Source organism: Cimex lectularius, unplaced genomic scaffold, assembly GCF_000648675.2.
Source record: "Cimex lectularius strain Harlan isolate CLEC.00 unplaced genomic scaffold, Clec_2.1 scaffold35, whole genome shotgun sequence".
NCBI lineage: Eukaryota > Metazoa > Arthropoda > Insecta > Hemiptera > Cimicidae > Cimex > Cimex lectularius.
Window position 1 is genome coordinate 2,409,410 of NW_019392746.1, and position 12,692 is coordinate 2,422,101.

Sequence of the window (12,692 nt, forward strand, 5' to 3'; positions counted from 1 at the left end):
GTCAGTGTTCGACATTTCGCGATCTTTGCCCAACACTGAAGATGCTGAGTAGGCAGACAACCTGTAACGATCAAATTTCAGGTTCATCACCCCGCATACAACACAAACAAGTTTTATTAATAATTTATTTATTATTTAGTAATTTATCCAGTATTTATTTTAATACTATAATATTTGTATCATTTCTGTTTTGTTTTTGTGCAGTGTTACATTATTCCTTCATTTTATCTCGAATCCTAAAAATTTGCTAACTTAATGGTGTAATATTTATAAACATTTTGGGAAAGAATAAATATAAATTTAAAAAATTGCTCTCTGAAACAAAAGCAGTTAACTAGTGAGCACTATGTCGAATGGGTACCAATTTTGAACTGAATTCAAAGACAAGAAAAAAAGAATTTGTATTACACTAGATCCAGATAGAAAATACGGCATGGCAGTAAGTGGTCATAAAAAACTGTTTATTTAATAACACATTAAAAATAGAAAATAAACAAAGGATTAAAATGTAAAAAAAGAAAAACATAGTAAAATAAAAATTTCTAAAAAATAATTTCACATACTATATTTTAAAAATGAAAACATATTACATGGTGAAAAACATTTCAAGGGACTTAAGCACTGGGTATGGCTGACCTAAGTTCTAAAGCAATGTTTTTTACATATGTAGCAAAAGAATATAGACTGTTGCTTGATCAAAAAATATTACATGTTCGTTGTCATATAAGAAAAGGATGTTAACCATCTGCCTTTTTACTTCACATACTTAAGTCCCTCATTATAAATTAACGTTTGCTGGTGTCCACCAGTAAAAGACATTTATGTAATATATTTTTGAGAAGTGCTAGCAGAAGTGAGCTTGACCCTCTGTTTCATCTAGAATATTTTTCAAGAAATGCATTTTAAATTAAAAAATAAGAAAAGGAAAAATTAGGATCAGTATGTTTGGCCTTTCGGCTTACAGTCATCATTATTTCCCTTTACATTAATAAGGTGTGAAAAAGTCCCTTTATTTGTGTTTTTATAATTTTCATAATCCAAAAGAAAAAAGAAGCAAAGTTGATACATGAAACCACTTATGTGATAACTACAGATAGATACTACAATTATGCAAAAGAAAAAACATTTATTTAATTTAAAAAAATTATAATAATAAACATAGTGAAGGTTGAGTACTTAAATGGGTAAAAAATAATTTATACAGTCACTCAAGCGCAATATATTTCCATGAGTTCAAACATTCATTATAAATAAAATATAATCAAAAAGACAATCTTGAGGAATGTTAGATCTGTTGAATTTTGATGCGAAGGGAAATTTCACCGCACTTCACTTTAATGTTTAAATTTTCTTCAATTTAGTATAACTTTATTTTTTCTTTAAAGACAAAATTAATAGTTCAAAGTCCAACTGTGAAGACTCTGCAACTGAATTATATATTTTTAATTGTTCAATGTTGTATTTTTTTTAAATTTAATTTTCATTTTTTGTTTCATAACAAAGAAATTATTTTATAATTTGAAGAATGGGAGGGTTTTAGGAGGGAGGGGGTGAGGGTGATAAACCCCCAATGGTCACCCCCCACCACCAGCTTCCATCCATCTCGCTGCGGATGAAACGATGATGATGAAGATGAATTTTTTTTTATATTCTTAATTGATGAGTTGATGATGTTAGCGGTGACTTGCTGCCTTCATATACTAGCGGTTTGCATTTTTCAGCTGGGTCGACAGCCAATCTAGCCCCTCGTACAGTCCATCCCCACTTGTTGCGCATGTTGCTTGGATGTACCAGTTGCGGTTGCGTAAGGAGTGCAGGCCTAGTTTATCAGTGATCTCGGCTGCGTTCATAGCATTTGGTAAATCCTGTAATACAATGGAATTTGAGAAATTTGAATCGACTGCTAAAATTAAAGAAAAACCATCCTATGGTTCAAAAATGGATTCTGAAAAAAAAAAAAAAAAGATGCTAACATTGTCTAGTTATTCATTTAAATTAAAATTTAAACATGGAATAAATTTTTTGTCAGTCTTCAAGTAAGATTTACACATTTCAAATTTGTTTTCAACTAATTTTATACTATGGTTCATAAAGAGATTCCAAACAAATAAAAAAATACAAACAAATTGTTCTAATTCTGTCATTGTTTAATTAAACTATTTAATTTAATTTTTATTAAATATCATAAAATTAATCATAAACTGAAAGTTGGACAGTGGACAGACGGACTACCATTCAGCTGAATGGAATTAATATTGAAACATATGGAATTGAAAGATTATTGTTGACAGATCAAACCAGCGAGAGATGGTGAAATGATGCTTAACAAGCTGAGAGAATTAAGCAGGGAAGGAACACACTTACCCGATGCAATGCTACCTGATGCTACCCGACGCAAATCCAAAGTCCAATTTTTCCTAAGATTGTATAACCCCTGTGCACATCTGCCCGATGCCATGCAACGTAGGCTACCCTATTCAATGCTATGTGATCCCCACTGTCCAGATTTTTGTCGAGTAGCATCGAGTACAGACGAAGACAAAAGAACCGGACACTTATATTTTGATTTCAAACTATATGTAGTATTGTCGTTATATTATTCACAACACACTTATTTTAATATAAACCAAATTAAGAATTCATTATATTTATTTAAAAAATTAATTTTAATGATTTGACAGAAAATTGATCAAAATACCGGAAAACCATTTATTGATAGAATGAATTTAACTAACAATTTATTGCACAGATTTGCTAAAAAAGTTGGACTAAAATTTATTACATGATTTTGATCATAAAATTTAACTAACAATTTATTTCATGGATTTGCTCATAAAATTTAACCAATAATTTATTACATGGTTTTGCTCATAAAATTACACCATTTTTTTTTTTTTTTTTGAGTAGCGTGTTAGAACCGGACACTCATATTTTTTGTAGTTTATTTCCAACTATGTATATGTAATTTTGTCGTTACATATATTATGACATGCTTATTTTATTGTAAACCAAATTGAACAAGATCAAAAATTTATCAATATACCGGAATAACTTTATTTAAAACAATTAAATTTAACTAACACTGTATTACATGGTTGTGCTTATAAAATTTAACTAACAATTTATTACAAGGTTTTGCTCAAAATAGTGCATTAAGAAGAAAAGAGGTGTTGCGATTGTGATACTCGCTGTGTGATTGTACATGGTGCTTGACGTCGAGTAGATGTACGCACCCTACCAAAACGGGGTATCGAGTAAGCGTGATTCCCGCTTTAAGGATGATGTAAAACAATGGTCCACTGCTACTCGAACCTCCTGTAAGGAAGAAACAGTCCTAGCAAGCCTCCGAATAGGTCATCGCAGACTCACACATGGTTTTCTCATGAGGGAACCTCCACCGACAACTGTAAAGGTTGTCAGGAACGGCTAACAGTCATATTCTTACTGTCTGAATTCAATTTAAGCCAGAAAGGAGTGCATGTGGTGTTTCGGGTAGTTGGGGACAGATTTTGTCAGATGATGAACACAGCATAGAAAAACTTTTCAATTTCTTAAGGATGGCTGGTCTACTCTCTAAAATTTAGAAGATGAGGCATGAATGGGGGTGTTGGCTGAGGCTGCTGCGGGTATGGCGAGCCTTGCTTGGTCATGTTGGCCCTCTTGCTGGCCCGTGGTTCTCCTAAACATATTTCTGTTCAAGGCAGATTATGAGCCTTGGAGGTTGCTTGCCTTTCATCATTAAAACTAGCAAGGATATGCTGGCCAGCAGGATGATCAGCTAATTTTTTTTTTTTTAAACGAGGGTTCGCAACAGCAGAGGTCATATAAACCCTCAGGGTGCCGGTGTTTATGAAAAAGAGCCCATTTGTAAGTATGTCGGGTTCGAATGCAGGGTCGCTGGATTCGAACCTGGGACCTTTACCTTACAGTGCGCCATGTCAACGCCTAAAACGTTGCAGCCACCGACGCCCCCATGATCAGTTAATGACTAAACTATAAATGATGAAATAATGGTAAACATAATAACATATTATTGTTATTATTTAACAACAGGAGTAACTGAGAAAATATTAGATACAAACTCAGTATGGGAAAAAAAAGAAGAAAAAAAAAAAAAAAAAAAAAACAACCAACTAGTTTACAGTGTTAGTAATCCTTTAACACTCTTGACAAAAAAAGGTTCAGTTTCAACTTTTCTAGAGCCAAATTGTCAAGTAAGTTATTTGGTTTTTAAAATTGTTTTCTTTGATGAAACAAATTTGAATAAAACATTAATTATCAATTTTTTTTTCAAAAGCACGGTTTTAAGCCAATAAATCGATATAAAAGCACGATGCAGTTACATCAATTTAAATTGTATTGTAAAAAAATAAATGAGGAAGAAATTAAGAAAAAAGAAAGAGAGAATAGAAGTAACTTACAAATAAAATTAAACCCAAAAATAAATAAAAAAACAGAAAATTTGCCTGGGTGTGCTGTTCCTCTACTATTCTCGATAGTCTACAGCAGTTTAGGGCCATCGGAAGACTCAATCAAAGAGAAGGCAGTGAACGACCATGTACAAGGCACGATTGTTTTATTGCTCTTGCCGCACTATTATTTAAAGGCTTGCTTGGCAGGTAGTCAACTCCAAACATCAACGTCCGTGAACCCATTTACCGAATGATTATCATATAGAATGGATCTTTTACTGCACTAAGGTACAATGAGGAAGTTTTTCTGAAAGCTGAAGACCCATTCGCTCCATTTATTGGGGACAACTTCATGTTAATGTGTGACAGTGCTAGAGTTGTCACCATGACTTGGAGGATGAACACACTGAATCAGCCAGCACGTTCTCCTGACAAGTCTCTTATAGAACCCTTATGGGACATGGCAAAGAGGGGGTCAAACATCATTTGCCGCCTCCAGCAAGTGTTGATCAGCTTCAAACCAATCTTGTTGAAGCATGGAATCTGGTCAATTATTTACTCGATGTGGTAATAAATTAAATGATTAATACTTTGTTTGAATATAAAATATATTTTGCATTGTATAAATTCACTTATCCACATCCTAAATGTATTTGTTAAATGTAAACATTGTTTGTAAATCCCAGGCCCTGAAGATGATCTCAATAAAGGATCGAAAGTTGGCACAATAAAGAAAATGTTTTTCTGAAACCTACATCACACCCGACCGCATCTCACGATATCTGAATAACTATCGATTAACGGTCACTAATCTCTACACATAATAAATTAAAGTTAAATTTTAATCTACTTGTTATTATATAATCATGATTTATTATGAAATTATGACTAGATTTTATTAGTAATGAAAGTGAGAATTTCATCTGAATTTGACATTCACATTAAATATTGTAAATATTTTTTTGATAACGTAGGGTTAACTTTTGGTCAAACATTTAATATCAATATTTAACTTATAAATGTTGACCGTATGTTGACTGTTTAAATTAAATTACTCACTTGTTTATTAGCAAATATAAGAAGTACTGCATCCCTGAGTTCATCTTCTGCAAGCATTCTCATGAGCTCTTCTCTTGCTTCTCCAATACGTTCCCTATCATTACTATCTACGACAAAAATAAGCCCCTGGAAAAAATAACACCACACTTACAAAAATAGACACAAAAGAATTTGAAAAGTCGACTTTCTAAAAGCAAGTGGTACCAACTTGAGTGTTTTGAAAGTAATGTCGCCATAAAGGCCTGATTTTATCTTGGCCACCAACATCCCAGACTGTAAAACTTATGTTCTTGTATTCGACAGTCTCAACATTAAAACCTAGAAATAAAAAAATAATATAGAATAAAAGTTTACATTTCAGGGTTGTCACGTTTTTACTGAATTGACTTACCAATAGTGGGAATAGTTGTAACTATTTCTCCTAATTTCAATTTATATAATATTGTTGTTTTACCAGCAGCATCCAGGCCTACCATTAAAATCCTCATTTCTTTTTTGCCAAAAAGGCCTTTGAAAAGGTTGGCCATCATGTTCCCCATCTTGATTAGGTATAATTAAAACTGGAAAAACGCCGATATCAATTAGTTTTCATCTAGTGAATAAAATTATTTATATATGTCAGGCCAAACGAGAGAGAGCACACACTATGACAAACTGCTCAAATAAATATCTTTCCTATAGTAATATTTTACTTTGCCATAAATTTAAAAAGATATTAACTTCAATATATAAATTGAAACTATATAATAGAAATGAATGACAGACAAAAGTTTTTGCAAATTGTACTTTATTTTTGATTTATGACTCACTCATGTACTGTATAATGCAGAAAGGGGATTACCATACCTGCTACAATACGTTCTACAAATCATCATTGTAGGGGTAATTTATTGGTTAAATTGTACTTTTAAACCCAAATCAAATTGTTATTTACTTTTTAAATCACAGCTTTATATATTTCCTGAAGTCTGGTCGTTTACTAATATTTTGAACTGCCTATATTTGCCATTTTGGTCAGGATAGGCTGATCAGGAGGATTTGAGAAGGCCAAACCACATACAAATTGTATCCATGATAATACAGCTAAAACAGGTCAAAATGATTGGAAAACTTCATCACACACGAATATTGTGGGGTGAGATCTGCACGATGAACTTGTACATCCTGGCCTGTAGACAAGTTAACAAGTTAAACCTCTGAAGAGAGAAGACAAAGGCTGAAGCATACAGATAAATTGCATTCTTGACCATAATCTTTTAATATTGTAAATTTGAAAATTTTAAACCATTTGAACAATAATCTGCCCTCCCTTACTGTATCGACCTGTCGCCATCATCAGTGAGAGGTTTGTGGATGAAAACCATTAAAAAATAAAATGAAGGTCAATAAGAGACTGACAGGCCAAAATGATCACAACTGACCAAACCAACTTATACATTACATCTATTGGGTTGTCCGGAAAATAATGCAGGATTTTGGTATTAAACAAAAAAAAAGAAACTAGTTACTTTAAAGCAATGTTCTTTAATCAAAATAATTTCCCATACNTTCATACAAATGAGTAATCCTGTAAACGTAAACAGAATATTTTATATAGATTTTTTTTAATGAAAACTTAAAATCCTGCATTATTTTCCGGACAACCCAATACTACCGAACTTAAGAGGAAATCTCTGTTTATAGATTTATATAGTAAATAAATCCTCTGTAATTATAATAATGTAAAAGGGTCAGGTTTTATTAGCAGTTTAGACAACAGTTTTATGACTCGTGAAAAGTTTGAAGGAATGAGATAATTTTGAGATTTTTCAAATGAAATTTAGTAATTTCTGATCATTGTGGTCTTTCATTCTTCATTTTAGCCTGATACCATCATCACTGGTGAATTAGAATGTGACAAGCACTAATAAAAAAATAATAGCAATAAGACAAACCAAAGATTGAGAGGAGACCGGCCAAAATTATAAGACATAAAAGTTTATAACACTGCAGAACTTGTTTGCAATGTTTAATCATTGTCAGTGTAAGTCATTGCCATTATTGTTTAATCATTTATATGAATTTTATAGCGAAAAATGAATGTAAACTAATTTATGATTTATGAAAATTTTGTAGGAATGTTAATTATGAGATGAGATTATGAAATTTGGTCGTTTCTGGTTATTTTGATGAGTTCAGCTTGCTGTTTTGGTGTGTTAAGATGAATTTGAACATTTCATTGGTCGAACCACCCACTTCTGAAAGACAAATTAAAAGAGCGAAGGTAAGCCAATCAGAATTCCAGATATGACCAAATTATAAATAATATCTAAATAAATCCTCATCATTAAAACTACGTTAACCGGTGGTAAACAAAAATTTTGACCAGCAAAAAATTTATCATTTTGAGATTTCCCCATGGGGTCTTTGTGGCGGCCATCGTGCAATTTGGTTGTTTCCGACCATTTTGGTCTGTTAGAAAGTTTGAGCCTTTTGTTTGTCGATCTCCCCCCCCCCAAACTTTCGAAGACAGAAAAACTAAAGTAGCAAGGGTTAGCAAACCAGAACGTTCTGAAATGACCAAATAACATCTAAAAACTTCCTTGTCATTATAACTACGTTAACCAGTGGTACACATAATTATGTCCTGTGAAAAGTTTGTATGAATGAGATCATTTTGATATTTCCCCAAGGGGTGTGGTGATGATCGTGCAATTTGGTTGTTTCTGATCATTTGGCCTGTTGGATGTGTGAGCCTTTCAATTGTCGAATTTCCATAGATGGGCAAACCAAAACATTCAGAAACAACCAAAGTACAAATAATATCCAAACCCTAAATCTGTAAGTAATAATAATATTGTTTTAACATTTCATTATATGTAATTGGCCCCTTCCATATGAACCTGGTTAGACTTGATAGATCACAGTGATGACCAAGAAAGAACCATTAACGTCTTCGATTAACAATGAGAAATCAACTTTTAAATCGAGTAGTAGTAATAACCATATTGGATAATATGTAAAAGGTAGAAAAACGTGTCTGACAGACCAATATGATACAGACCTAACAAATATGGCAAAAAGCTGAAACACTGATATACAGATCCAACTGATTAGAAACCAAAGTAAAGAAATTTGGTGAACTATGGTTCAAATTAAAACTTATGATGAAAACAAACTGATATTACTTATAATTGTAATATCAGGTACTAAACTAACCAAAAAATGGCACCTTTTCTCTCTCTATATGTATGTAATACAATGTTCGATTTGACAGTAAAGAAGTAGATGTTAGATGTAATAATTTGTATAAAAGTTTGTAGATTTCTGTTTAGAGCTTAATTAACATATCGTATTGTACTTATAAGGCGGTGAATCAAAATTATTCATAAAGTCAAAGTGGTACCGCGTGTCGGACATTACCTTAGTACCAGGAAAACCTAGGTGGGTATGACAAAACACCGAATCGGGGTTTTTTAGAGAAAAAAAATTGTTCGGGGTTAAAAACCTATAAAATCCGAGTAATTTTGTTTAAAAAAATTGTACTGAATGTAAAATTATTTTTGACTAAAACAATAGGTTGTATATGCGGAATTTGTATTAGAAGAGTCTGTCGGAATGCCAGTTGAGTTTTCACCAGTTTCCTTCGTGAAAATCGGCCACTTTTAGCCGACATTTCTTTTCCCCTGGTGAGAAAGGAAAAGCGGAACATTGTAGAATAGACCAACCGTTGAATAAACAAAATTACCAAAGTGTAAATCGTAAATCGAGACGTGGTTCCGAGTTGTCGCTATTTAGACGTACAAAAGTGAGGCCGGAATCGTTTATCAAGGACTCCTCCCTGAGAATGCCGGACGGAGGGCCGGGAGTGGAAAAGTCCGCCGGGAAAACCTTCATGCACAACAACAACAAAAACGGAAAACTGTTAATTAATCAAATTGGACTTACTTTTAATAGAAATCACTTAAACTTATTACAACAATAAATAATGACAGCTTCACGGGTCGGATATCGCGGAGCCAATATGGCGGACGTCTTTGGGAAAAGGCCCGGCCCGTGGTTCTTGCCACGTAAAGTTATGACGCCATTGGCCGAGCGCTGGTCACGTGATTATTAAAAACAATTCCATTTCTATTTTCATTCTCAAATTTACCTGAATTAATGTCAAATTTCAAAAGGTAATCGTTTAATTATTATTATATTATGTTGATCCAATAAAAACGCAAAGTCATAAAAACTCTTTTATCGCGATTTCGCAACAAGTTGCTATCGATGGATAATCGAACTCAACATTTGAACTATCTTTAACGTAAAGTCGTAAAGTGCTTAACTTAACTTTGATTATTCCTACTTTATTTAAAAAAAAGTTCGACTTCTATTTTTACTTTATTTTGACAAATAGTATTCTATGAAACAATTTCATCTGACGTGGAAGAAAAAGATTGAGAAGTTGAAGACCCAACATGGTCATGAATGACGCAATTGAAGTACATACTCAGACAGGTTAAATTTCTTAAAAAATAATTTATTCAATAAACACATGCTATTTTAGAGGAAAACACTTTTTGCAACATAATAAATGTATTAATAATGCATAGGCAATGTGCACAAACTTAAGTAAAGCATTCGATAAAGTACATTTTTCTTTTATTATTTCTAATTTACAAGTTTTGGTATTGCTGATCTATTGTTAAGGCTGTTTCCATCATATCTTCAAAAACAGAAGCAACAGTTAAAATAAACTCACAAAAATCTCGTTTATTGTAGTATATGTGCAGCTGAAGCGAATATGTATGTATTTATTAGCGTGAATGGGTACTGTGAGAGATCGATCGTTGAATTTTGAGTACCCTATCGAACCTCAATTAGGTTAGTTTTATCTGTGTGGAGGGTGATGGAGAAACAGGAAGTACTGCACCACCCTGAGTGAAAAACGAGTAAATAATTGAAAACCTGACATGGCGATCAAGACACAAGTACTGAGACGGGTCAGATTATATAAAAAATAATTTATTAAATTATTAAATAAACAAATGCTATTTTAGAGAAAAAAGCTTTTATTATACATCTTTTAATTTAACATGACCTTTAAAATCAGATAACACGTTAAAATGTAGTCTCTAAAATCCCGTTTATTTTAGTATATGTGCAGTCGAAGCGAGTATGTATTTATTAGTGTGAAAGGGTATTGGGAGAGACCGATTGTTGAATATTCAGTACCCAATTGACGATCAATTAGGTTAGTTATTTATGTGTAGAATGTAGAGGGTGATGGAGGAATATCAAGTGAAAAACTTGTAAATAGTGTAAGTACAGTGGTGTGTGAGTGTGTGTATATGGATTCGTATGTGTGTCAGTTCTGGGGAGCGCGTACAGCCAGCCGAATTTTGTTGCTTATGTTATTTGTGTGTTAATGTAGTGTTATTGTTATATATAGTTGTATAGTTTTATTTTTTAAGATACCCGATGACTTTGTCAACCATTTGCTGCTTATCCTGTAGGAGTTGTTTAAGTGGGAGGTGTAAGGAAGATGTGTAAAACTGTTGGCAGTTCCTTGGGGGGGACAAGACGTGTTCAATGGTTAGGCGTTCACCACATAGGCAGAAAGGAAGGTCAGTATCTTCCATCAAGAACCCGTGTGTTATTCTTGTGTGTCCAATTCTGAGTCGGCAGATGATAACCTCTTCCCTCCTATTCGTTTGATAGGAAGTTTCCCTGGGGTGAATGCTGTCTTTTATCTTTTTTAGTTTGTTGTCTCCAATATTCATCCAATCAGATTCCCATTTTTTTAATATCTCTCTTCTGAAGGTTGAAACGAGATCCTTTGCACACACGGGCGGCTCAGACTCAGGTAAGCGCAGGGCTGTTTTAGCGGCAACGTCTGCCCGTTCGTTGTTTTTTATTCCTATGTGACTTGGAATCCATACAAAGGAAATGGAAATTCCCCTTAAGTATAGTTCATACAGTGTCTCCCACACCCTGTTAACTATGGTTTTTTCGACATTATAACTTTTAATGGTTTGCAGGGCACTGTAGCAGTCACAAAAAAAAAAAAAAAAACGTATTATGGTTATTATGGTTATGGTTGTAAATAGGTGAAGACCTAATATGCAAATCAAGATACAATCAAAGTACTAAGATGGGCCAAATTATTAAAAACAAAAACCAATTAATAAACACATGTAATTTTTGAGAAAACACTTTCATTAACACAAAAAATATTGTAGTAGTACATACGCAGGAAACACAAACTTTAGTAAAGCATTTGATTGAATGTATTTTTACCATGATTTCTCTAAATGACAAGACCACATTACAAGATATTTTATCCTAGTCAGTGCTTTTTTGGATGAATATCTGAATATCATGGCCTCATATATACTGGTGTTTAATTTTATGTTCTACCTAGCCATGTCTGTGATGTTATTTCATCCATTGCCTTTACAACTGTGTAACACAGTTGTCCTAGTTTTCATGCTAGAAAAAAAAAAAACAGGTATATGTTACTTGTCAGATATATATGTTATATAGAATTGGGCCAAGTACCATTCTTTGAGGGACTACATAATTATAGTGGTCGTCACAGGGGAGGTTATTCCATGGATTTAAATTGTAAATATTATATTTACCAAATGTTCCAGCACATATAGTGTGCCCAGTTTATATACAAGACCTTTATGCCAAACACTATCAAAAGCTTCCTGTTGGTCCAAAATAAAACTGCCATATAGTTGCTTGCTCAAAATGTTTTATAATACTTTTGTGCAAGCCCATTAGTCAGAGAACGATTGTGCGTCCAGATTATCAAGCTGAACTGAAAGTATGACGTAATATTTTTCCTATTCATCACCCAAAGGAACTAAGAGAAAATATCATAAGTTGAAATGTGTAGAGATTAGTGACCGTTAATCGATATCTGAATAACTATAAGTTGAAATGTTCGAAAAATGTAAATAACATGAATATTACAAATATCACAATTATTTTTGTTTAATATAATGAATGATAAGCAAAAAGGGTACTTTTGACGTAGTAGTGTTAAAAATTTACTGCTATGCTTTCGCACACAATATACAGTAGCTTAAAATGGCTTATAAATGAAATATTTATTTACCTGTTCTAGAAACTATTTAAAATTTATTTTTAATAATAGATAATGTGGGGGGAGTTGTTGGTTGCTGCAATGGTTTAAGCTTTTGGCGCAGTGCTCATCACTTTAAGATAAAGGCCCTGGGTTCAAAT

The 12,692-nt window shown here is 33.0% G+C and overlaps 1 protein-coding gene across 2 annotated transcripts; it reads right to left on the reverse strand.

Moving 5' to 3' along the window:
• Positions 1-549: 549 nt before the first annotated feature.
• On the reverse strand, positions 550-9,529 carry LOC106669316 (ADP-ribosylation factor 1). Of its 2 annotated transcripts, XM_014398716.2 has the most exons (6): positions 9,428-9,496; positions 9,199-9,341; positions 5,863-6,031; positions 5,680-5,789; positions 5,472-5,597; positions 550-1,865 (listed from the first exon to the last, which is right to left on the reverse strand). In XM_014398716.2, exons 3-6 carry the CDS (start codon positions 6,008-6,010, stop codon positions 1,701-1,703), a joined length of 549 nt encoding a protein of 182 aa, XP_014254202.1. In that variant the 5' UTR covers positions 6,011-6,031; positions 9,199-9,341; positions 9,428-9,496; the 3' UTR covers positions 550-1,700. The 2 variants fall into 2 exon arrangements, with proteins under 2 accessions (XP_014254202.1, XP_014254201.1); XM_014398715.1 differs by lacking the exon at positions 9,199-9,341 and having other exon boundaries at positions 551-1,865; positions 9,399-9,529.
• Between the last annotated feature and the right edge of the window lie 3,163 nt (positions 9,530-12,692).

Coding starts and splice junctions, on each gene's coding strand:
- LOC106669316 (XM_014398716.2), bottom strand. CDS start 6,010: ATGGGGAACATGATGGCCAACCTTTTCAAAGGCCTTTTTGGCAAAAAA. Junction 5,790..5,862: donor TACAACTATTCCCACTATTG/GTAAGTCAATTC, acceptor TTTTATTTCTAG/GTTTTAATGTTGAGACTGTC. Junction 1,866..5,471: donor TTATATTTGCTAATAAACAA/GTGAGTAATTTA, acceptor ATTGTATTACAG/GATTTACCAAATGCTATGAA.